At 54.1% G+C, this 23,683-nt stretch overlaps 1 protein-coding gene across 5 annotated transcripts in view; it reads right to left on the reverse strand.

Annotated features, from left to right (window-relative positions):
- Positions 1-6,047: 6,047 nt before the first annotated feature.
- The window catches only part of IGDCC3 (immunoglobulin superfamily DCC subclass member 3), a 39,482-nt gene continuing 21,846 nt past the window's right edge, over positions 6,048-23,683 (reverse strand). For 2 of the 5 annotated variants that reach the window (XM_059372278.1, XM_059372282.1), the window contains exons 2-13: positions 13,382-13,526; positions 12,935-13,065; positions 12,391-12,528; positions 10,945-11,103; positions 9,610-9,775; positions 9,081-9,328; positions 8,735-8,899; positions 8,295-8,486; positions 8,035-8,139; positions 7,390-7,528; positions 7,031-7,250; positions 6,473-6,778 (exon numbers count right to left, since the gene is read on the reverse strand). In XM_059372278.1, the coding sequence (XP_059228261.1) occupies positions 6,554-6,778; positions 7,031-7,250; positions 7,390-7,528; positions 8,035-8,139; positions 8,295-8,486; positions 8,735-8,899; positions 9,081-9,328; positions 9,610-9,775; positions 10,945-11,103; positions 12,391-12,528; positions 12,935-13,065; positions 13,382-13,526 (2,033 nt within the window). In that variant the 3' untranslated portion in view covers positions 6,473-6,553. Of the gene's footprint in view, positions 6,779-7,030; positions 7,251-7,389; positions 7,529-8,034; positions 8,140-8,294; positions 8,487-8,734; positions 8,900-9,080; positions 9,329-9,609; positions 9,776-10,944; positions 11,104-12,390; positions 12,529-12,934; positions 13,066-13,381; positions 13,527-23,683 lie in introns of all 5 variants that reach the window. The other 3 variants (XM_059372283.1, XM_059372281.1, XM_059372280.1) reach the window with 3 other exon arrangements.

Below are 23,683 nucleotides of genomic sequence, written 5' to 3' on the forward strand. Positions count from 1 at the left end.
GATGTGGCACTCCATCCCAGAACCCTCAGATCATGACCTGAGCCAAAGGCAGACACTTAATGACTGAGCGACCCAAACACCCTGGGTTTTGCTCCATTTAAATTTTGTTTTTTTTTTTTACATGGTGTGAGGAAAGGGTCCAAATGCATTCTTTTTTATGTGCATATCCACTTGTCCAATTGTTGAAAAGTCTCTTCTTCCCCATGAATGGTTTTGACACCCTTGCCAAAAATCAGTTTATATGTGAGGGTTTATTCCTCGGCTCTCAATTCTATCCCGTTGGTCTCTTTGTCTTTCCTTATGTTAGTACCCCACAGTATTCATTACTGTAGTAAACCTTTGTAGTAAGCTTTGAAATCAGGAAGTGAGCCTCCCAACTTTGTTCTTCTTTGTTCTTTGTATTTCTTTCTTTTTTTTTTTTTTTTTAAAGATTTTATTTATTTATTTGACAGGCAGAGATCACAAGTAGGCAGAGAGGCAGGCAGAGAGAGAGAGGAGGGGAAGCAGGCTCCCTGCTGAGCAGAGAGCCCAATTCAGGACCTGATCCCAGGACCCTGAGATCATGACCTGAGCTGAAAGCAGAGGCTTTAACCCACTGAGCCACCCAGGTGCCCCTGTTCCTTGTATTTCCACACTATTTTTAGGTTAGCTTCTCAGTTTCTATAAAGAAGCCAGCTGAGTCAACAACCCTTTGAGGTAGGAGCATCTTATCCCGATTTTACAGATGAGAAAACTGAGGCCTAAAGAAGTCAAGTCAGCTCCTCATAGTCGCGTGATTAGGAAATGGCTGAGCCCATTGTTGAGACCTCATCTGTCAGATGCCACCTGGGCCAGACCCCCACCTCAGCTGCAGGGGTTGCCACGCTTCTCACTAAGAGACAGAGCTCAGCATTCTCAACAACAGTGCATAAGCTCTGGGCTACCTCCCGGGAGGCAAAAGGCTGTTTCTGGCCAGTGAGCCACCAGCTGGAGTTAGAGAAGGTCCCCCATAAGGTGGCACATGAGGAGAGCATGGCAGAGAAATCACTCCTTCTCCTGCGGCTCCAGTTCTCTCTACCCAAGCCGTAGCCCCAGTAACTGGGGGGCTTAGTCACGGGAGAGATGGCCCCAAACTTCCAGGCACAAAACTCCCCTGTTGTTTAACCCAAGTTGGTACCGTACTAGCCAGGGATTGGCCAAAGAGTTTGTCCTTTGTAGCTTCCCGACAGCGTCCCCAGCATCCCAGTTAGATGTCCTGTTCCTGCTTGCCTGTCTCCAATAGTTCCTGAGTGGGTCGTGGGGATACAAATTGTGTTGTGGGAAGCCAGATCATAAGGCAAGGAAGTAAGTGCAGGGACCTGCACAGCACAGGACGTGATAGGCATTCAGGGGAGAAGGAGCCCTGGGCTGTGGACATTTTGGAGTGAGGGTCAGGGCCAGGCCCTGCAGTGTGGCAGTGGGCACATGGCACAGGGTGACTATCTGTGTCCTTGGGAGATCCAAGTCCAGGGTACATCCCTCTTGAACCCAAGGAGCAAGGTCTTCCCCCTCTGGGCAACCTGGCTCCCGTGGGCCTTTTCTCCACCATTCCTCTCCTCTCCCCTTTTGTGCCCTGGGTGGCCCCAAGAGAGCCAGGGAAGCAACAGAGTTCTCAAATCAGACCCTATAAACCTCTTTGTGAGAGAGATGTGGGTCTAGATCTCCCCCTGTGTGACCTTGGCCTGAACCAGCTTTGGATGTTCCCACTCCTTCATTTACCATTTCCAATCCAGATCCCCCTTTCCCCCTCCTGAGCAAGACGACTCCCTGCCCCACCACCCTTTCTCTCCCTGTCCTTCCCTCTAGGCTCTGGAGCACAGTCCAGTTTTGAGGGTCTGAGTAGAAAGGGCTCCGGGCAGGGTGTAGCCATCCCAGGTCCCAGCCCTGGCCCTGCCTCTAACTTCTCTGTCCCCTTGAGCTACTCCTGCTCTGCATCTGTCTCATGAGAGAGACTGTGGTCCTTTCCAGTGCTGGCATTATGAACTCTACCAACCCAGGCTGGTGGAGCTCTTAGGCCCGAACCTGCCTCCTTGGCCCCTTTACTGCTTGTGGAGAGGGAGCAGGCCATGGTATTCACGGGGCCCCCCGTGGCCTCAGGACTGAACACCAGGATCCCTCTTCACTGACGGTAGGGATGTGACCCATAAACAGGGCTTGTGTAGGAGTCAGGAGCACCCCTGTCCTCCTGCAGCCCCAGCAGCAGCCCCTTCTAGCTGGGCCCTCTTGGGGATAGCTTCTTGCTCAGCCAGCAACCCCCCCCACGGTGTCCACATGTTCTCCACCTGTCCCCTGAAGGGGTCCTGTGATAGTTTTAGAACTGGTTCATAATGTTGACTGTACTCCCGTCGGATAGGGCTGGCCGCAGTGACTTCTAATGAATGGAGCAAGGCAGAAGTGACACCACGCGCAGTCCGCAGTTAGATTAGAAGTGATGACACAGCTTTGGCCTGGCTCTCTTTAGTCCCCTGTCATTGGACCCCAGCCACCATGCTTTGAGGACGCCCAGGCCACTTGGAGAGGCCACGTGGGGGTGTGGGGCCCACAGCCAGCACCAGCCACCTAACATGAGAGCCAGCAAGCCTTCAGATGAGTCCAGCCCCAGGCTTCAAGCCGCCTGATGCCCAGTAAAGCAGACAACTCTCCTGCTGAGCCCCACCCAGACTGCAAATGTCCAACCAAAACAGATGTTAGATCAAGCCACTAAGTTGTGAGGTGGACTGTGACCCAGCATTAGACCACTGGAGCTAGTTGCAAGCCCAGGCGGTGGCTGCTTTCTGCCCCAGGACTGTGTGTGTGTATAGGGACCCGTGTCTTCAGCCTGAGGCCATGGGACTATTTGAGATCAGGAGCCAGATTCCAGGCAGGCACGTCCCCCCCACCCCCCACCTTCCACTCCCAGCTTTGATGCCTATTTCTGCTAATCTTCCTAATTGGAACCCTGCTTCCCTTTACCTTAGCTTGGAACAGGCCCTGCCTGAATTTGCATGTGATTTGTATGCAATTTGCATACATCTCTGTGGGTCATACAGGGTGGTTTCTTAACATTTCCAGATGCCTCCCTGGGGAAGGTAGTAGCATCTTGGACTCTTGGAGGGAACAGAGACACTGGGGGTTCATCTCATCTACTCCCATCCCTGCAGGATCTGCTTGACCAGACGACAAACCCAGCACCTTCTCAGGCAGCCCTCGGATGGCTGGTGGTGTTGAAGAATTTCTGTGTTACAAAATTCTGCGTTAAGAAAGGTAAGGTATTATGTTGCTATTTGGGCTTGGTTCTTTTCTCTGGGAAAATCAGGGCAAGTCATCCACTTCCCCCAGAGACTCAGGACAGGTACCATGGCGGCCTCAGGCTTCTTTTTCTCAGTTCAATGTCCACACACCATCACTGTTTCTGGCCTGACCTGCAGGCCTCTTCTACAAGTGCCAGGACAGGGACTTTTAAATGTTCTTTTAGGAGCAGAACCCTGTTTTCTCTCTCACGACCCTGAGGTCATGACCTGAGCCAAAATCAAAAGTTGGATGCTTAACTTACTGATCCCCCCAGGCACCCCCAGAACGCTGTTTTCAAATGAAATCTCACGAAGAGCCCAACATACAAGATACAAGTGGGGTTGTTCTTGTTGAGAATGAACAGGGAGAGTAGAATCTTCCTGCAGAGAGGCTCACCCCCAAACCCCTCGCCAGAGCTGGAGAAGCCCAGCTTGCAAACCACTGTCCTGGTTTGCTCCTTGCAAAATGGACCTCTGGGTACAGAGCGCAGCCCTGTAGACCTGTGGAGATTCCCATTGGCCCTCCATTTGCACAGTAGAGGCAACACTGACATTCTAAGCAGTTGTATTGCACCACTGTCCTTTACAAGGCTTGAGGCCCACTGAGACCTCCAGATTTTTGTCAGCACAACCACCTTAAAGCCCAGTCTCTTTTGGCCTATCCTAAGCTTTGTCAGCTCCAGACACCTGGCTTCAGGAGCCTGAACTGAGGAGCAGACAGGGAGGAATGGAGAGGCCTGGCCAGGAGTTATGGCTATATGGCCTGGAAAGAGTCACTACAGCCAGATCCTGCTCCTCAGTTGTAGCCTGGAGTCAAAAATAGTCCCTCTTGGGGGCACCTGGGTGGCTCAGTGGGTTAAGCCTCTGCCTTCCACTCAGGTCATGATCTCAGGGTCCTGGGATGGAGCCCTGTATCAGGCTCTCTGCTCAACAGGGAGCCTGCTTCCCTCTCTCTCTCTCTGCCTGCCTCTCTGCCTACTTGTGATTTCTGTCAAATAATAAATAAATAAAATATTTTTTAAAAAATAGTCCCTCCTGGTAGACAAAGCATGAGCAGTACCTGGCTCAGTATGGAGGGACTGGTCTCAGATTCCTCACTGCCAGCTAAGGAGGTACAGAGCTGCGGTCAGAATACAGACCCTGGCACTGGGTGGCCCGATCTGGACACAATCTCTGGTCCTGCCGTAACTGGCTATGTGAGAGTTTAGACATTTCCTTTATTTCTCTTATCCTTTCTCAGTTTCATCATCTGTAAAATATGGTGATGGTAACTAGACTGTCTACTTCCCAGAAAGGTTGTGGGGACCCAAGGACACTCCCTCCATGTGGAGGCCAGGGTGCATGGTGCCTGTAAGTGGTACACAGGGAGCGGCTGTTATTCTGGGCTCTGGCCTTGGGAGGGTCAGCCTGCCCCACTATGGGCCACCCTAATCCCAGCACTCCCACCCTTCCCCAGGACCTGACACAGCCATCAAAAAACTCAAGGTTCACTTTGGCAACAGGACTTTATTCAGTCAAAATGAGTCGAGTGTGACAAAAGTCAGGTCAAGTCAGGCCAGGCGGTTCCAACCCCAGACCACTCTTCCCATGGGAGAAGGGGTTTCCAGGATACTGGGAGTGCCGAGAGGCCAATGCAGGGACAGAGGGGGTACTGTGTGGGAGTTTTGAGGGCCTTTGGCACAGGCCCAGCATTTGGGAGAAGGGGCAGACTGCCCTTTCCGAATCCACACGGACATGACGCCAGTCTTCTAGGAAAACACCACAAATTCTACCTTCTTCATCTAATTAACTAAACTTGGGGGAGGAGGGTTCCCTAGAGGGTTAGGGATCAGGGACTTTATGGTCTAATCTCAGACTTAAGGAATACACTTATTATTTTTTTCTCCTTTAAAAAAAAGTTTTCCTTCTATTTAAAAAAATGAGTTAACCAAAAATAGGTCTTTGTTTCCTTTTTTTTCCCTTCCTACTTTAAGTATTTCAAAAAACACCACAACAGAAAAGAGAAACAAGAAGTCACAAGAACATAAATCTTTAAACACACCTTGTATAAAAATATCTTCCAGCCACATCTGCTGACAGTGGTCGTTCCACTGTCCAGGGGTTGGGTCAGGCCGGCTGTGTCCCATGGGCTAGGGGGCCAGGCCACGTCTGCCAGGGAGCCTCCCGACCCAACACCCACACACAGCGGTCACACACACAGAACATTCCAGAGGACAGCCTGCTCCAAGGGCTCTGGGGCCAGACGGGATAGGAGGCAGGCTTCAGCGCAACACCCCACCCTTGGAAGGCCCAGGCAGGGAGCCGGCTGTGGGGATCCCAGTCAAGGATCAGTTGGCCGAGAGGGTCGAAACCGGAGTGGGCAGAGGAGACAGGGCGGAGCGGTGGCAGCAGCCTGCTGGATGGTGTGTGGAGCGACAGACGTCAAGGAACACATTTCCTCTCATTTTTGGCTTTTTTTTTTTTTTTTCACATTTTCTTTGACTAATTCCATCTTTATTTCTGTAGGTCCTGAGAGGCCCACTGTTGGTGACTTAGCCTCTGGCCTCCTCTCTCAGGAAGGGGTAGAAGGTCTCGGGCAGGAAGAGGAGCCAGGAGGAGGGTCCAGTGATACAACACAGGCCCGGAGAGCTGGCGAGCCTTGAGGTAGATGTTTTCTTTCACACCTGGAAATGGGGAAGTGCTTTTTTTTTTCTTTTTTTTTTTTTTTTTTTTTTTTTATTTTTGGGATAATAATCGGGGGAAGGGGAGGGGGGTGCCCCTATAGGGGCTTGAGGTAGGAATGCATTTGGGGCTTTGTGGGGTGGGGGTGCTGAGGCCACAGCCCAGCTCCCTCAAGAACATTCATTCCGGCTGAGGTAGGTACTGAGAGCCAAATAGCAAAAATCCATCCTGAGAAAACAAGGTCGGTGGAGGGTGACAGTGCCAGGGGCCCTGCCACGGCAAGGACGTGTTTTTGGAGTCTAATTCATCTTTCTTTCTTTCTTTCTTTCTTTTTTTTAAAGGAAAACATTAGTTCAGTTCCATGTCATATGGATATGAGGCAGAGGTGAGCAGGGACATTAGTCCAAGGGAGAGGTTCCTGCAGGAACCCCTCCAGGTCCTGGGGGGGGGGGAATCCCTGCAGAGGCTACTTTTAGGTCTTGACCCCCTAAGGGTGTCAGGACAGAAATGCTGGGAAGCCCCATCCGAGTCCCACATGACAGGAGAAATCTTGCCTTTGACCTGAGAATGGGGGGTTGCCCCCTCCAGAGCCTGCCAGACACTGGCTACTGTCCCGAGCGAGCTGGCTGGGCAGCTGGTGCCATCGGAGGCCGGGTAGCCTGTCCTTCACCGAGGCGGCCATGGCATACATCCTGGGGTGGCAGGGAGGCTGCAGGGCCTGCGCTGGGGTCCTTGGCTTCTGACACCATCTCCTCCAGAAGGCTGAATCCCTCAAGTGGCAGCACGGAGAACTGGGTCTCCTCACACAGGGCAGGGTCCCCGGGATCCTGCTGGAGCAAGAGCCAGTCCGACCAGCATCAGCATGAGGGTCAGAGCCCAAAGCCCCCAGCCAGAGGGTCAGGCCCTGCCCCCAAGCCCACTCGGGACTCTGGGCCACCCTGCCTGGTTCAGGCACTCAGAGAGCAGCACCGGCCCAAGCTCTGTACCTGGAGCTTAGTGAAGGCCAAGGACCCTGGCTTATGAGCAAGGTGAAGGGAGGGCAGGACTGGGAGGTAGTCTGAACCTGGGATGGGCTCACTCACCATGGGGCTGGGGCCAGGTCTGGAGTCTGGCCGCCCCGCTGCCCCAGCTGGGGGGAACAGCTGTTCCAGTTCTTTCAAGTCCACACGCTTCTTATCTCGGCCCAGCTGGCCCTGCTCTCCCTGGCCCGCCCCATTCAGTGCCAGGATGCTAGGATCCCTTGGGCTCCGGGGGCCCTGAGGAGGGGAGAGCTGGTTTTCTACATCCTTACACAAGAGGACCCTAAGGGGTGAGCCAAGAATTAGGAGGAGGCTTTGGGGGGGAGCAAAAAGAGAAGGCTGGACACAGTGAGCTCCAACTCTGCTTTCCCCTGCGCCAAGGCCTTCTCTGGGCTACCCCCACCCTCCTGCCTGGGACCCACCTGCCCCTTTGGCCGAACAGGAGGAAGAGGACACAGAAGATGATGCAGGTGACCCCGATGTGGATGCCGATGACAATGCCTGTGGTGGACGTCTGGTTACTGGGCTCTTCCTTCCGGCAGTCGCACGGTGGGCTCAGGGCTACGCGCAGGGGAAGGGAGGGAGCTGTGGCTCTCTGGCCCGAAGCCCCTGTGGACACCCAGCGTCTGGGGGCTCCTCCTTCCTCAGCTGTACCTGCCTCCATGTCTACATCCCCTTTGCCCTTGGGACCCCAGCCCAACCTTTTCTGGGGTCTCTTTACAAGTTACTGAGTACTAACTTTGTGCCCAATACTGGGAATAACACTTTTACACCATTGATGAAAGGACCACTTGATCCTTACCATGGCTTTATAAAGTCCCTGTTTTATAGAGGACAAAATTGGAGCTCGGAGAGGTTAAATAATTTGCCCACGGTCACACAGCTAGAATGTCATACCGTCGAATCTCAAACTCAGCTCTAGGCCCTTGTTCTCAAGGGCTCCATGTGTGGTTACACTCTCCCACCTTCCCAGTATCCCCGTCCCCCTCCTGCCCCCGCTCCCTCCCAGAGCCTGGCCTCCCTTCCTGAGCACCACTTTTGAGTCCCACAACCCCTCCCCAACCTACCTGTCCTCTCAGAGGCTCCCCTCAAGGACACGAAGCGGACTGTGGCATTGCCCTCCCCGTGCTGGTTGTAGGCAAGCAACTTCACCTCATACACTGTAGTGGGGTCTGAGGGAAAGGCAGTGCTGTGCTGAGTGACCTCCCCAGGCCCCAGTGGCAGCTCTGGTGCAGCAGGGCAACAGAGGTGACCCCTGCACCCCACCTCCTGGCACCAGGCACTGCACTCCTGCCCGGTCCCCCAGCGCGGTCTGCGTCCGGCTCACCAAGCTGGCTGAGGTTGTAGGAGGAGGTGGTTGCAGGCAGCAGGATGGGGCCGGTGAAGGAGGCTCTGCTCGCTGGGCGGTAGAACAGCTTGAAGCCTCCCTCGTGCTGGGCCAGCCGGGGCCACGGCTCCCACAGCAGCTGCAGGGACGAGCTGCCCACGACCCGCACCGACAGCGGGGGAGGGGCAGGGGCTGAGGGCAGAGGAGGCTGAGATGTGAGGGGGTGGCCCCCCGGGACCCTGACCCCACGAGCCTAGCAGTTCCTCTCTGACCCAGGGCCTCTGCTTGCTCAAGGACACCTTTACGTGAAATGGAAAAGGACGCCCCTTCCTCAGGTAGCCCCAGACCCCACTCGGCCTCTGGGGCCAGGCTTCCGCTGGTGGAGCGGGGTGAGCAAGCTTGCATGCACTGTTGCTGATTGTGCGGCACCCAGGCCTCACCTTCACCCAGGGTGCTGGTCAGCACAGGGGCAGAGGCGGAGCTGGCCCCCCTCGGCGTGTAGGCCTTGATGTAGAAGCTGTAGGCAGTGGAGGGCTCGAGGTCGCTCACCAGGTGCTGGAAAGTGCTCTTGCTGACTGCCTCCTGGTACTCCAGCTCCGGAGGGTCTGGGGAGGTGAAGGGGAGGGCAGAGTAAGCCACGTGAGGGAGTCCTACCAGCACTGGTGAGATGAGGGCATCCAAGGTACAGGGAGGACAAGGGAGGGAAGGGGTTGGGTCAGGACACTCAGGATTGAAAGGGATGATCAACAGGGACTAAAAAGAAGGGGCTACAGAGTTCCCACTCACCAGCAGCCTTCCTGATGTGCAGGACATAGCCAATAATCTCCTTGGTGTTGACCAGGGGTTCATTCCAGGACACGCGGACCTCAGTGGATGACACGGAGACCGCCTGTACATTGAGGGGGGGCCCGGGCAGCCCCTCAGCCCACAGCACGGTCAGCCTGGCACTGGCCTGGGAGGAGCCAGCACTGTTCTCGGCCACACACTGGTAGATGGCCTCGTCCTCAGGGCCAATTCCAGAAATTGTCAGAGTGCTGCAGGGGGAGGGAGAACCTTAGATCCCAGAGTATCCCTGAAGTCTGGCCAGAACACCCCATTTGAGAGATGGAGAAACTGAGCCCCTCCAGAAGGCAAAGAACTTGTCTGAGGTCCCTCTAAGTCAGGGGCAGACCTCAAACTCAAACCCAAGCCTCAGGATCCAACTTAGCTCTCTTTCCCCACAGAAGGGCAGAGCCTGCTCAGGTCATTCATCCAGGCCCCCTTCCCCACATCTTTCCCTCCATCTTTCCCTGTTCTCACCCCCCCACACACATGCCTGTTGTTGTTCTTGAGCCTGACGTGGCCTCCCGGCCCCAGCACCTGTCCGTTCTTCAACCATGTGACATGAGGGGGCGGCTCACCCTGGGCTTGGCAGGTGAACATGGCTGTGGTCCCAGCTGGCCTGGAGATGGACTGGGGGTGCTGGACAAACTCGGCTGGAGCTGGGGTGGGGGGCAGAGAGAAGTAGGAGCAGCCATGAGGGGTAGGTGGACGGGGACAAGACAGCCGTGAGTGAGGGGATGGGGAGGGTAGAGGGACAGGGCGGGCTCGTGCTGCACAGGTGTCCAGTCAGATCCTTTGAGAACCCTCCAGGTGGGGCCCGCCCTCCACCCCCTGCCCAGGCTGCAGGAGATGACAAGACAAGCCCCACCTCAACTGGCCCCAGAGAGGCAGACCCAGGAGAAGACTCCATTTTAATGACTATTTAAAAGACTGACATTTATATCCGAAAGCAATCAAGCTGAGCTCCCTGTTCAGGAAATTGTTAAATAAATAAATGTGCTAATAGGTTTGGCTGCACCTCGAAGGCTGTAATGACGGGGAGATGGATGAGCCTCAGCACCAGCTCCCCTCGCCCCTACATGCAATATCCCCCCCTCCTCCAATCCCAGGCCTCCAGCTTCCATTAACACCCGAGAAATGAAATGCTCCATCACTTTCATTTGGACAGATTAACGGCACATGGAATGCTAAACAAACAGGCATTTAAGTTCCTAATTCCCCTATCTCCCACCCCTTCCCCAGCTCTCTGGGCGGCAACCACCCCAGAAAGCCCCTGAATTTGGGATCCCAGCCCAGTCCATGGGGACAGTTGAGCCCCAGCGCAGGAGGATGGACAGGAGGACGTGATCAGCTTCAGAGGCTGACGCCCGCCCCTCCCCCTTTGCGCCCTCCCTTTGCATTGGAGACCAGCCGTGTTCGGGGCAGGAGCTAGGGTGTGAGTGTGAGAATGACAAACACCTGAGAGTGTGCAGGCAGGTGTGAGCGTGCAGGTGCCACATGTTTGTGAAGGAAAACAGGGACACGTGTGAAGAACACAGGGGTGGAGGAAGCAGGAGATTATAAAATGGGAATGACTGGTGGGGGAAATGGCACGGGCACCCAGAGAGGCAAGCAGCGGCCGATAACCTAGACAAGACCTGCATTCCCCTTCTCAGCACACGCCTCCCTGGACAAGAGGAGGGAGCTGCCTTTTGGCCTGGAGGCCTGGGGAGGGGCAGAGGTCAGGGTTGGGAGGTGTCCAGGGCCCTGAGCTTGGGCCAGGCTTGGTGATGAAGCCAGGAACAAATGGGGCAGGAGGAGAGGGCTGTGGGGCGGGGGAGCTCCGTACCTTGTACCACCAGCCGGCCCTGCGCTGTTCTCCTCACCCGGGTGCCCGGCCTGTTGGCCGCGCAGACATAGACGCCAGAGTGCTGGACCGTCACGTCGGAGATGATAAGATTTCCAGTGCCCAGCACCTGGATGCCCTCCACCCCAATGGGGCGGCCATCTGGGGGTTGGAGGAAGAATGTGGAAGAGGACAAGTGAGGAATAGTCCAGATTGTCCAGATTGTTTGGCATTCCACCTGTGTTACAGGGAGCCTTGATCTTTCACTTTGCACCCTTCCTCCCAAGCATCAAGGCATTGTGGAAGAAGCTGGAGCAGCCCTGAAAACTTGCCTAGCAGCAGAGACCTGGGCTCTAATTCTGGCATTTTCAGAGATTCGCGGGCATCCTTCAAGTTCCTTCCCCTAAGGGAATTAAGTGGTTTGGATTAGATGGGCGTTTCCCAGCCTGGTTTGTCTCTCTTGAAAATAGTTCCGTGCTCAAATTTTTCATTCCACTTGTGGACTGTCACACTGCCCTTTAATATAAAGGCTCTGAGAAGTCCCACAGCAAAGGGACCTGGTTAAATCTGTTTCCCAAAGTCGTTAGACGTTAGACCACCAAGCCATTCTTTCCTCCCTGTATGCTTTGGGAAATGTTGGACCAGATGGTCCTTGCAGTGCCTATGGGCTCCTCCTAATGGTGAGGCCACTCTTTCCAGCCTCTCCCAGGGACTGGGCCCTCCCCCCACCCAAGGATCAGATTAGCACAGTCAGAATGCAAGGAGACAGCTCCCCATTCAGGCGCTGAAGTGGTGAAATCTACTCCATTATCCTGCCTGCTGCCCCCTCCTTCCCCGATCACTCAGCTGCTACAATGTGGCACAGTCTCCTTGTGAATGCGACCCCACCCCATCCCCTCCAGACTCTCCTTCCCCTAGTGACCTTTCCGCTCAGACAATGTGGGCCCATCTGCACCCTTTCATTTCTCTCCTTCAGCTGCCTAGGGATTTAGGCTGGGGATTTAGGGGGCCAGGCTAGAGACTGGGGGGCCCGGAGACAGGGTGTGACAACTGGCTGAGATTTTGAGGAGTCTGGAGTAGCACTGCTGGGGAGTACAGCCACGGTAATGAGGGCAGGGCCACGCAGGAGGGAAAGGAACCTGGGGGAAGGAGAGCTGCCGAGGGTTTCTGGAGAGCCCGATGCCAGCAAGGCAGGACTGGCCCAACTGGATGAGGTAACCCAGGGAGCTAAGCCATCCACGCAGGGGGAGGGAGAATGTTGTGGGCAGGCCCACCTCCCCAGTCCTGCCAAGCAGAGGGAAGCTTACCCCTCCATAAGGCCCCAGAGAGCACAGACCCCCATGGAGAACAAACAGGATTCAAAGTCCCCCCCACAGCTGGGTGATGAGACTGGCCTCCTAGGGGGTGGGACAGGGGTGGGAGAGGCAGGGGCTGTAGGACAAGGCTCACCCAGGCGGCTCCAGGACACAATGGGGCGCGGGTTGCCCGTGGCGACACACTCAAGCACAGCGGTCTGGTGCACTGTCAGGGTGAGGTTCTCAGGCCCCACGAGAATCACTGGCTCCTTGTAGGCCCCAGAGCCCGAGCCTGGCAGGAAGAGGCCATGTTTTTTAACTTCAGCTGTGACCCTTCCCACCTCATCCTGCCCACAACCCAGAACATGTGGAGTGGGGAACAAGATCCAGCCCGGACACCAGGTCCTATGGGCCAGAGAGGGATGCTAGGGGTCCTGGGGCCTTGCACACCTCCATCCCACTGCTCCAGTCCCTGCAGGGCCCTCTAGCAATGGGAGAGCCCTGGGGTGAGCAGAGGAAGGGCTTCCCCAGGGAGAGCTGAGCCAGAGAGCGGGCTGCATTCCTCCTGAACCCACACCCCAGGGAGCACCGCGCTGTGAGTGGAGGTCTCCAGGGCTCAGCTGAACAGGGATTGATCTGAGAGTGAGAAGTCAGGGGGCTGGTGAGGGGCAGAACTAGTCAGAGCAAAAGACCCTCACCTGACACGGTGAGCCTGGCCCCGTGGCTGACCCGGACGCTGGCAATATTCGAGGCCACGCAGTGGAAGACACCGCTGTCCTCAGCCCGAAGTCCTGTGATCTGCAGGACCCCCTTGGGCAGCAATGTGTACCTGTTTTGAGGCGGGAGGCACAGCTGACCACCAGCACAACCATGGGTACCATCAGTCACAGGGACACTGACATCACAGACACTGCTCGGTCCCCAGGCGCTGTCTCAAAGTCACCGTCATCCTCACCGACACACAGTGGGACTCTCGCGCCAGCCTTGACAACAACCACACACAGTCCTCATGGATCAATCGACCAGCCTTGAATCTGGGCCGTGCTGGCCACCCAGACACTTGATCTCAACATGGCTGCAGAAGCACCACCCTGGAGGCTGCCCGCCTCTCTGTCTTCCCTCCAGTTCTCCCACGAATACCTTACCTCTCGTTGTCCGTGTCAATGGGGACTCTGTTCTTCTCCCACGTGATCAGGGGTTTGGGAAGCCCATGGATTTGGCACTGGAAGCGGGCCACACCACCCTCCTCTCCCACGGTGGCCTGGGGATGCACGTGGAAATCCGACATGGCTGGTGAAAAGGAAGGACGTGTGTATGGAAGAGGCACACTGCTGAGGGGCCAGGGGCAGAGGGGTGGGGGGGGGGGGGTCACAGTCCCATGTTCTGGAGCCTTGGACCTCACCGCCCCCGCACCTCGGGGAGGGGGGCTGGGAGTTTTCCTGGAGCTGGCAGACACGGGGCAAAGGTTTGGGGCAGGGAGGACACACCATCACTGACCCTGCCTCCCATCAGAAGAGGCATCTCCCCTGGTATATGGCTGGGACATGCTGAGAAAGGTCTGGACAAAGTGTCAGACAACAAGCCTCTAACAAGGAGATCTTGGGCTGGTGATCCACAAAGTCCCTGTTCCCAAGTCCTACTCCCACTGTTTCAGCTGCTTTCAGATGTATCTTTATGAACTCCCCCTAAGGCATCAAAGGCCTGGGTATTATGCTGCCTGGTTTACAGAATAGGAAATGGAGGTCCAGAGAGGGGAAGTGGTTAGTCCCACGGAGCCCAGCGGGGACACCAGTCATCAGACCCTGCTTACCAGCACCCAGCAGCCCCCCCCCCTTTTTTTTGCCTTTCCTCAGCAGCCCCATCCCCAGCTCTGGATCCACAGCGTCGGGATGCACCCCAAGAGGGTGAGAGGGTGGTATATCCATCCAAGGTGACAGCCTCTCAGAATACTGTCAGACCTACAATCTGCATTTCAATGTGTCATAAATATTCAGGGACTCCCCTCCCCACCTTTTGGGGATCTGAACTGCTTGAACTCTGGTCTGAAGAGGCTGGGCCAGAGGGGCTATGGTGCACCCCCCCCACACCCCACTTTTAGGCTAGTTAAGTGTCCCTACCCACCCTCATTCCCACCCATCCCCCACCCACCCCCCACCCGGCAGCCCAGGGAAGGTGCCCCTCCCACGCGGGTTCCCAGCTTCAGCACTGGGGCTGCGATTTCATTAAAATCCACTTTGCTTCAAGTGCGGGAAGGCAGCTCACCATCTGTCCAGGCAGGCAGCCCCTCCCCTCCGGCACTCCATCAACTGGGACAGTTGTCCCCTCCCAGAAGGAGCCCTCCCCTGACAGCAGCAGCACTGAGGGCACTGGAGCCCATCCTGGTTCCTACCCTTGGCTCACTGGTGAGGGTGGGCACACCCCATCTCAGGTCCCCTCAATCCCCCCGCTTGTTCTGGACTCCAGGGCAGCCCCCAAAGGCTGAGCCTTTGTGCCCTTCTTCTCAGAGTCTCTCGGGACTGACTCTTCTGAGGCGCATTCTCCAACTCATTTGCATGTGGTTCATTAAATATAAACATGCATAAACCCCCGCCCGGCCTCCTCCTCCTCCTCAGTCGTGGCCTCCTGGGAGTGCAGCTGATGGGTGTGAGCAGCTCCTTGTACACATGTGCAGGGTTGTGTTTTCTGGGAGGACGTGGCTGACCACATATCTGGTCAACGTGTCCAGGATATGCGTGGGGGTTTTGTAGATCTCAGCTCCCATGTCCCTTTATAAAGTGTGCTTGGGGGAGGGGGCCCTGTCGGAGCAGGAGGTGGGGGCAAGTACCCTGCTGGTGTCCCCATCAGACTTGGTGAGGGGGTCCCTGGAGAGCACTGTGAGGTCAGCTTGCCCTGTCTCGGGCCAAAGGCTGTGTTTGGTCAGTCCTGGGGCTTGCGACAGGGGGACTGAGGCCCTGCTGGGTGCCCTCTACCACTTCTAGGCCTCAGCCTCCAGGAGGGCAGGGCTGGACATGGGCCTCGAGCGTGGAGAGGGCACCCAGGCTCCTGACTTGGCTGCCTGTACGCCCAGGGCTCTGCCCATTCAGGAGCCAGGGAGCAGCCTGCCCCCTCCTCGCTCCAGCTGGAGAGAGGCTCCAAGTCCCCCAGGGATCTGGGGCGGGGCCTGATGGCTCTGCTGACTACAGATGCCGGCTTATTAAGGAACGGGCTCCTTTTGTGTTGCTAGCCCCAGCCTGGGCTCCCTGGGGGCGCCTGGAGTGAGAAGCCGGGGAGGAGAGGACTAGGGCTAGAGCTGCTGCTTCACAGGGTGCTGGGGATGGAGAAAAATCTGGCCTCCACCGTCTCACCCCTTCCTCCTCCCCTCAAAACCAAACAAGGACAACAGCACGGGCTGAGTATGTGGCGGAGGAAAACGCTCAAGCAGGAAGTGGTCACAGGTAAGAAGCCAACCCAGGACCCTTCACACAGTGGACAACAGGATTCCTAACGGTCCCCTGGATTCTGCTGAGCCCCCTCTGCCCAGGGCTCTCCCCATTTCCCTCCCACCAGAGCCGCCCCCCCCCCCCCCCCCCCCCGTGCGGTCCCTCCCTATCAACGCTAACTGCGGCTCTCCCTCCCCACCAACATGTCCTCAAAGGGCAGTTTTGCCTTTAAAAGTACCTGAGAAGCACGAATCTGAAAGCCAACCCCTTCGTTTTCTGGAGGGGTCACTGAGCGCAGGCCCTGTGCAGGGGTCCCTTAATTCTCCAGCAACTTTGTCACTTTGTCACTCTCCAAGGGCAGGCAACCCCAGGGTGGACTGCAGTTCAGACCAGCCTCTTCTCTTGGGTTGGGGGTTGGCACCATGTTGCAGGGGGAGGGAAGAGAAGGAGCCTCAGCAAGACGGTCTCTCCGTCCCACCCCTGGCTACACAGAGGTGGCTGCAGTAGGAGGGGGTGCTCTTCTTGATTTGAGGCTCCTTCTTGCTTCCCCTTCCTCACCCCCCTGCCCAGCCCTCCAGGCAGCCCTGTCTATTCCTTAGATGTCCAAGGGGGGTTGCCCTGAGACAAAGGGTGGCAGCGGTCCCCTCATCTGTAAACGAAGGGCCCTTCCAACCAGGACTCCCACTGCCTCCAGAAACAGGCTCTTGTTGACATCCACAATCCTGCATTCACCCCTCGTTCACAGGCAATTTTTTTTTTCTTTAGCAAGTGGGAGAAAGATTCTAGGGGCCACTTGGGTCTCCTCCCATCTCTCAGGGTGGGGCCAGTTTGGTTCCCAAGTCTGTCTGTTTAGCCATCAGAGAAATTCAAATCAAAACCACATTGTTACCACCTTCCACCAGTTAGAATGGCAAAACTCAACAAGGCAAGAAACAAGTGATGGAGAGGTTGTGGAGAAAGGGGAACCCTCTTCTTACACTGTCGGTGGGAATGCAAGTTGGTGCGGCCACTTTGGAAAAGTGTGGAGATTCCTTAAGAAATTAAAAATAGAGCGCCCCCCCCCAAAAAAAAAAATAGAGCTTCCCTATGACCCTGCGATTGCACTCCTGGGTATTTACCCCAAAGATACAGATGTAGTGAAAAGAAAGTCCACATGTACCCCAATGTTCATAGCAGCAATGGCCATAATAGCTGAACTGTGGAAGGAGCGGAGATGCCCTTCAACAGATGAATGGATAAAGATGAAGTTCATAAGCACAACGGAATATTACTCAGCCATCAGAAAGGATGAATACCCAACTTTTACATCAACATGAATAGGACAGGAAGAGATTACGCTGAGTGAAATAAGTCAAGCAGAGAGAGTCAATTATCATATGATCTTACTTCTTTGTGGAACATAAGGAATAGCATGGAGGACATTAGAAGGGGAAAATAAAGGAGGAGAAATGAGTGGGAGACGAACTATGAAAGACTATGGACTCCAGGAAACAAACGGAGGGTTTTAGAAGGGAGTGGGGTGGGGGCTGGGTGAGCCCGGTGATGGGTATTAAGGAGGCACGGACTGCATGGAGCACTGGGTGTTACACACAAACAAAGAATCATGGAATACTACATCAAAAACTAACGACATACTGTATGGTGACTAACATAACCAAAAAACCCAACAAGTTTGTTTTTGCCCTGGCTGCTGCTAGCAGGCCACAGAGTCAGAGGGAAGATGTCCTTCGCCAGGTCTCTCTGGGCAGAGGATTTCTGGGCAACCATGGGCACAAGGGCCTGAGGACAGGACCTCTGAGCATGCTGAATCCTGAACCACTCATCCTGGAGACCACAGTGTGACTGGTAAGGGGATGCACAGGCCGCTGTTGTAGCGTTGTGTCCATGCCTGGTGTGCGTGAGGGTGCTGCTGTGACATGTGGCTGTTGATGCTTTTGGTTAGGCAGGGACTATTTTGGGTCCCTCATTTCAGGCCAGGTAATGGGAGGGGTCATGGGCATTGGCTGGAGCCCTTCCGGTGTGAGGCCTAGAGTGACAGGGAGGACAAAGGCCTGCTTGGGGGCCACCGTGGAGAAAATACCTCTGTCCCCCCACAGTGTGGGAAGGACTCTCCCAGTCCCACCCTGCCCCAACCATGGGTACAGCCAGGCGGTGGGGCAAGGGTGGGCAGCGAGAGCCCAACAGTCCATGGGGCCGGAAGGGAGCAGGAACAGGCAGGAAACAGCTCCTGGACACCCCCTATAAATCACCCAAGGGGAGGGGGTCTCCTGAGAGCCAGATCTAGACCAGCTCAGGGAGGGGAGGGAGGACTTGCCTCCTGGTCCAGGACCTCTGGTGAGGTCAGGTCTGGATCTGATTAGACAGGCTCCAGGGGGACGCTGGGGGGCAGGGAAGGGTCGAGGCAGAGTGCTAGGAAGGAAGCTGGCAGCAACCCCCAAGCCGGGCCTCCCACTCTTGGACTACAGCCACACTCCTATCCGATGTATGATGACAAAAGGATCAGCGGGCATGTTAGGATAGAGAGTGCAAAACACACCCTTTGCAGAAGCCAGTGGCACTGGGGGCCTGAGACACCAACTCCCGCCCTTGTCCCCCACACCCAGCCAGCTATTCAAGAGGAACAACCACAATCTACAGGCGCCTCCAGAGGCCACCAAAGCCATCCCTTCCTCTTATCTGTTCCCACAGAGGATCAGGGACACCTGGATGCCTGGCCCTTCCTCAGACAGCTCAGGTGATCGTCCTGTTTTTCCTTACACCACAGACATGTCTGAGTCCCCTCTGCTTCTACCCACCAGCCCTCAATGTCCCCTCTAGAGTCACATTTTCCAATACAGCAGCCAGCTATTAAGTGCTTGAAATGTGGCCAGTCCACACTGAGATGGGCTATAAGTGAAAAACACGCATTGGATTTCAAAGATTTAGTATAAAATAAAAAGACACTAAGCATAAAGGAAAGGCCAATTGAAACCGTAATGAGATACTACCTCACACCCATTAGGATAGCTACTGTCAAAGCAAAAACAGAAACAAAAAAAGAACAAAACCCCTGAAGATAACAAGTGTTGGCAAGGATATGGAGAAATCGGAACCCTTGTGTGCACTACTGGTGGGGAAGCAAAATGGCACAGCCATAATGGGAAACCGTGTATGGCGGGTCTTCAAAAAATAAATAGTTATCATGGGATCCAGCAATCGCACCTCCCTGTATAGACAAGGATATAAATAAAGAATTAAACACAGGGTCTCAAAGAGACAGTTGTAAAACACAGAAGTTTTATTCGTAACAGCTGAAAAGGTGGGGGCAACCCACGTGTCCATCAATGGACGAGAGAATCAACACCATGTGGTATGTACATACAAAGGAGTATTATTCTGCCTAAAAAGGAAGACATTCTGACACATGCTACGACGTGGATGAACTTGGAGGACATTATGCTAAGTGAAATAACCCAGACACAAAAGACATTGCATGATTCCACTTAGATGAGGCATTTAGAGTAGCACCCTCCTAGACACACAAAGCCAAGTGGTGGCTGCCAAGGCCTGGGGGAAGGGGGAAATGGGAGCAGTTGTTTTATGGAAATGGAGTTTTACTTTCGGAAGGTGAATTCTGGAGATGGATGGTAGCGATGGTTCACATAATAACATGAAGGTACTTAATGCCACTGAACTGCACCCTTAAAAAAATGGTTACAACAGTAAATTTTAGGGGTGCCAGGGTGGCTCAGTCAGTTAGGTGTCCGACTCCTGATTTTGGCTCAGACTGTGATCTCAGGATGATGAGACTGGACCCTGAATTGGGCTATGCACTGGGTATGAAGCGTGCTTGAGACTCTCCTCCTCCCTCTGTCCCTCCCTGCCTCCACCCCCCTGCTCAAACAATGCACTCTCTAAAATTTTTTAAAAAAAATTTAAAAACCAGTAAATTTTATGTGTATTTTACCACAACCTGGCATCACAAACTGAGCCGAAGGCAGATGCTTAGCCTGACTGAACCACCCAGGTGTCCCATAAACAAAATCTTAAAAAAAAAAAAAATGAAATACTGATTACAAGTTCAAATAATATATTTTCTTTAATATTTATTTATTTTTTTTTTTTTTAAAGATTTTATTTATTTATTTGACAGAGAGAAATCACAAGTAGATGGAGAGGCAGGCAGAGAGAGAGAGAGGAGGAAGCAGGCTCCCTGCCAAGCAGAGAGCCCGATGCGGGACTCGATCCCAGGACCCTGAGATCATGACCTGAGCCGAAGGCAGCGGCTTAACCCACTGAGCCACCCAGGCGCCCCAATATTTATTTATTTGACAGAGATCACAAGTAGGCAGAGAGGCAGGCAGAGAGAGAGAGGAGGAAGCAGGCTCCCCGTGGAGCAGAGAGCCCAATGCAGGGCTCAATCCCAAGACACTGGGATCATGACCTGAGCCGAAGCAGACACTTTAACCCACTGAGCCACCCAGGAGCCCCTCAAATAATATTTTAAAGACCTGGTTCACAAAAATGCAAAAAACCTTATTAATAATTTAAAAATGATTATATTGGGGCACCTGGCTGGCTCACTTGATATAACATGTGACTCTTTATCCTGAGGTTATGAGTTCAAGGCCCATGTTGGGCATAAAGATTACTTAAAAAAATATATAAATACATAATAAATAAATAAATAAAAATAATGATTATATGTTGGAATAGTAGTTTAGATATATTAAGTAAAATAAAACTGATTATTAAAATTAACTTTGCCTGTTTCTTTTTTTTTTTTTTTTTATAAATGTGACTGGCTCTTAGAAAATTTAAAATTAGCTATGTGGTTCATATCCTATTTCCACTGGACAGTGTTGCTCTAGAAGACAAACAATTTTGTTCTTCACACAACAGCCCTTCAGATACTTGAGGTCTGGGTTGTTCCCTAAGAAACATCTTCAGAGGTAAAACACCCTTCACTCCTTCAAGCCACTTGTGATGTGAAACGATGTCCAGATGTCTTGAGCCCAGAGACCCTCCTCTAGCCAAGCTCTAGGTGGGCAAGAGTAGGGCATCTAGAAATGGCCAGAACCCGGTGGGGCTGGTCTGAGCCTTTTATCACCATAGGACCTTGACCAAATTTCCTCCATGAGCCGCAGTGAGTATCCCTGTGCTGTCCAGTATGGTAGCCACTAGTCCCATGTGGCCATTTAAGTAAAAATTGTATCAAACTGAAAAATTCAGTTCCTCTGACTTACCAGCTACCCTTCAAGCACTAAAGAGCCACAGGTGGTACATTATGGGCCTTCACCAATAGAATATTTGCATCATCACAGAAAATTCCACTGGACAGTGCTGGCCTAAAACCAAGACAAGGCCTCAGACCCCCTAGCTGCCTTCTCTCTTGTTGCCCCTGCTGAGAATCCCCTTCCTCACCACCTTCAGCACTAGCTTAGCATTGCCCCCACTCCCGCCTCCCTCTGCCCTTGGCCACATGGACCCAGATGGCTGACAAGGCCCATAGTTGATCATTCCCTAGCGCTAGCACACTGTGTGACAGAGAAGGCCTCATGCAGCAAGATTTTTAGCTCCTAGTGGGGAAATAGTTGCTAAGAGCTTTTGGAGGTGGTGGGACAGTAAATGGTATGGGCTCTGGAGTCAAACAGAACTATGTTCAGAACTCAACACTGCCACTCTTAGCTGTGTGCCCTTGGGCAAGTGACGATCTCTCAGAACCTCTTTTTCCACTTACAAAATAGGAAGGAAAACAGCTCATGTTGCTAAGCCAATGAGATAGATCGTAAAGTGCTTAGCACTCAGTAGAATCTTGAGTGAAAGGGAGCTGAGAAGTTATGGAAAAAGATGGTGGGCTTACGGGGAGAGGGAAGAGAAGTTACCTTCTCCAAGGCGGTGGCCATCTTCCCTCAGAGAGGCTAAGGCCCAGAGAGTTAGTGGTAGGACCTCAAGTCCTCTAGAGAAGTCAATCAAGACAGAATTTGCAAGGCCTGAATGGTGAGGGGGTGTCCGTGCCAGGGGAGGGGGCAGTCAGGTGTAAACCAAGCTCAGCTTCTTCTATCTCACCGCAGCCTGGGGCTTCACAGAGGCCCCAGTAGGCGAGCTGTCAGCTGGAAGAGGCCATTGGGTAATTGAGGCCTTGATTTTTCTAGTAAAATGTTTATGAAGCCCATAAACTCGTGCCTTTATTGGCCAGGCTCATTCCGGGGCATGGATGTGGCTCTCTGAGGCACAGTTAAAGCACCTGCTGAACTCAGGCACCCGAGGGCTACTCTGGCCTCCGCCCAGACCCACCAGGCAGAGTGACCCCTGGAGGACAAGGAGGCCAGCCAAGTCCCACCTCCAATGTTCCTTACACTCCCCAAAGCACTTGTAAATGTCCTATCTCTAGATTGCACGGGAAGGAGGGAGGTGGTGGCAGAGAACCTTGAGTCCTGGGGATTTGCCACAACCCCCAGTGGGATCCTGGTCTTGTCCTTGGGGTTATCTGGCCCAGGCTCACATTCCCCTGCACTCTGTCCCCATCTCCCTACTATCTCCGTCCCCACGCTGCCCCTTTCACTCTGTTAGGGAAGAACCCCCACATTGACTGGCCATTGCCATTTGGGGTGGGGGAAAGCAGGACTTCAGAAGACTTACATTCACTTCTTCAAGCCTCCAAAAGGAAGTCCGAGAGCGACTTCAGGTCCTGAATCCCAAGAGTATGTTTTGGGGCTGCGGGTGCTTCTGGGGTTGGGTGGACCACATCTGCTTACAAACAGCCCCAGAGGACTGCAATGCAGAGGCCATGCTCGGCTTCACTGGGGGTGATTGATTCCTCTGGGCCTTTGCCTGGTGACCTTGCTCTGAGAAGCCTCTGGATCCCTTTGTCTGCCTCCTCCCCTCCTTAAGCCCGTTACCCCCTGCCTCAGCCCCGAACCCCAGCCCCTCCCACTCCAACACCAGCTCACCACGACCCCACCAGCCCCAATTCTAACACAAAAGGCAACTTTGTCTTTCAAGTCAGCAGCCATAAATCCACATCACTCCCCTCCTGGCAGCCACCTCTGACAAATGGGGGCCTGGATGGGGAGAGGTGGGGAGCAGTGGGAGGCCAGCCTCGGCTTGGGAAAGTCCCTGCCTCCAGCTGTTGGTCCGCTGCTGTAGAGCATCGAAACTTTATGGCCTGATCTTTGATTCCAGTGGACTGTAAGGCCCGAGGCACAGATGCAGGGGGTGGGGTGGGGGCCATCTGGGGTTTCTCTGCACCTCTGCACTGGGCGTTTACAACCCCAGGGGAATAAAACCTCTCAAAGCCCTACTTGTAATGATTCTGCCCATAATTCGGGGGCTCCTGTTCTTCCTCCAGATCAAGCCCCGAGCTCCTCTTCTCTGCACCCTCCAGCCTCCAGTGGGGATGCATGTGCTGAGGGACAAGCCATGCACCTGCCTTACACATTTAGGGAAGGGGAAGGGAGACAAGTATCACCGACCCCCGCGACCACCCTACCTGTCCAACTGCTAGGATTTTGAAAGCACTACAAATATTTTGCCCTGGTTTCATCCCATATGTCAGACAGTGAGGATGTGTCCTGGTTTGGGGTGTGGGAAATAGAGTCATCTGCTGTGTTTCACGGCAGACCCACGGAGTCAACCGGAAGCATTCATTCGACAGATACGTATTGGCTGCTAATGTGTAGGAGACCATGTCCTAGTGCCACTTTCCTCCCATCCCACAGGCCCTGTCCTTAGGGGTCCCTGCCCACACTCCTAAGAAATATCAGAAGGGTGAGAGCCCAGGGCCAGGATCCCACGATCACGGTAATAACTGCTCTGCAGAAGCCACTGGGTGTCAGAGGTTACATGTGACATTGGCATAACCCGGCAGGTGGGGCCTGCTACCCCGTCTGTATCACATAAGCAGGGAGCTTATGTGATACACCCAGTGACTGATGTTACAGCAAGCATTTGAACTTGGAGCCATCTAGCTCCACACCAAGTGCTCTTTCCCTGCATCACGCCTGGGGTGGGATGGGGTGGGATGAGGCGGGCACCTGTATTCCAACG

This window comes from Mustela nigripes, chromosome 13, assembly GCF_022355385.1.
Source record: "Mustela nigripes isolate SB6536 chromosome 13, MUSNIG.SB6536, whole genome shotgun sequence".
Lineage (NCBI taxonomy): Eukaryota > Metazoa > Chordata > Mammalia > Carnivora > Mustelidae > Mustela > Mustela nigripes.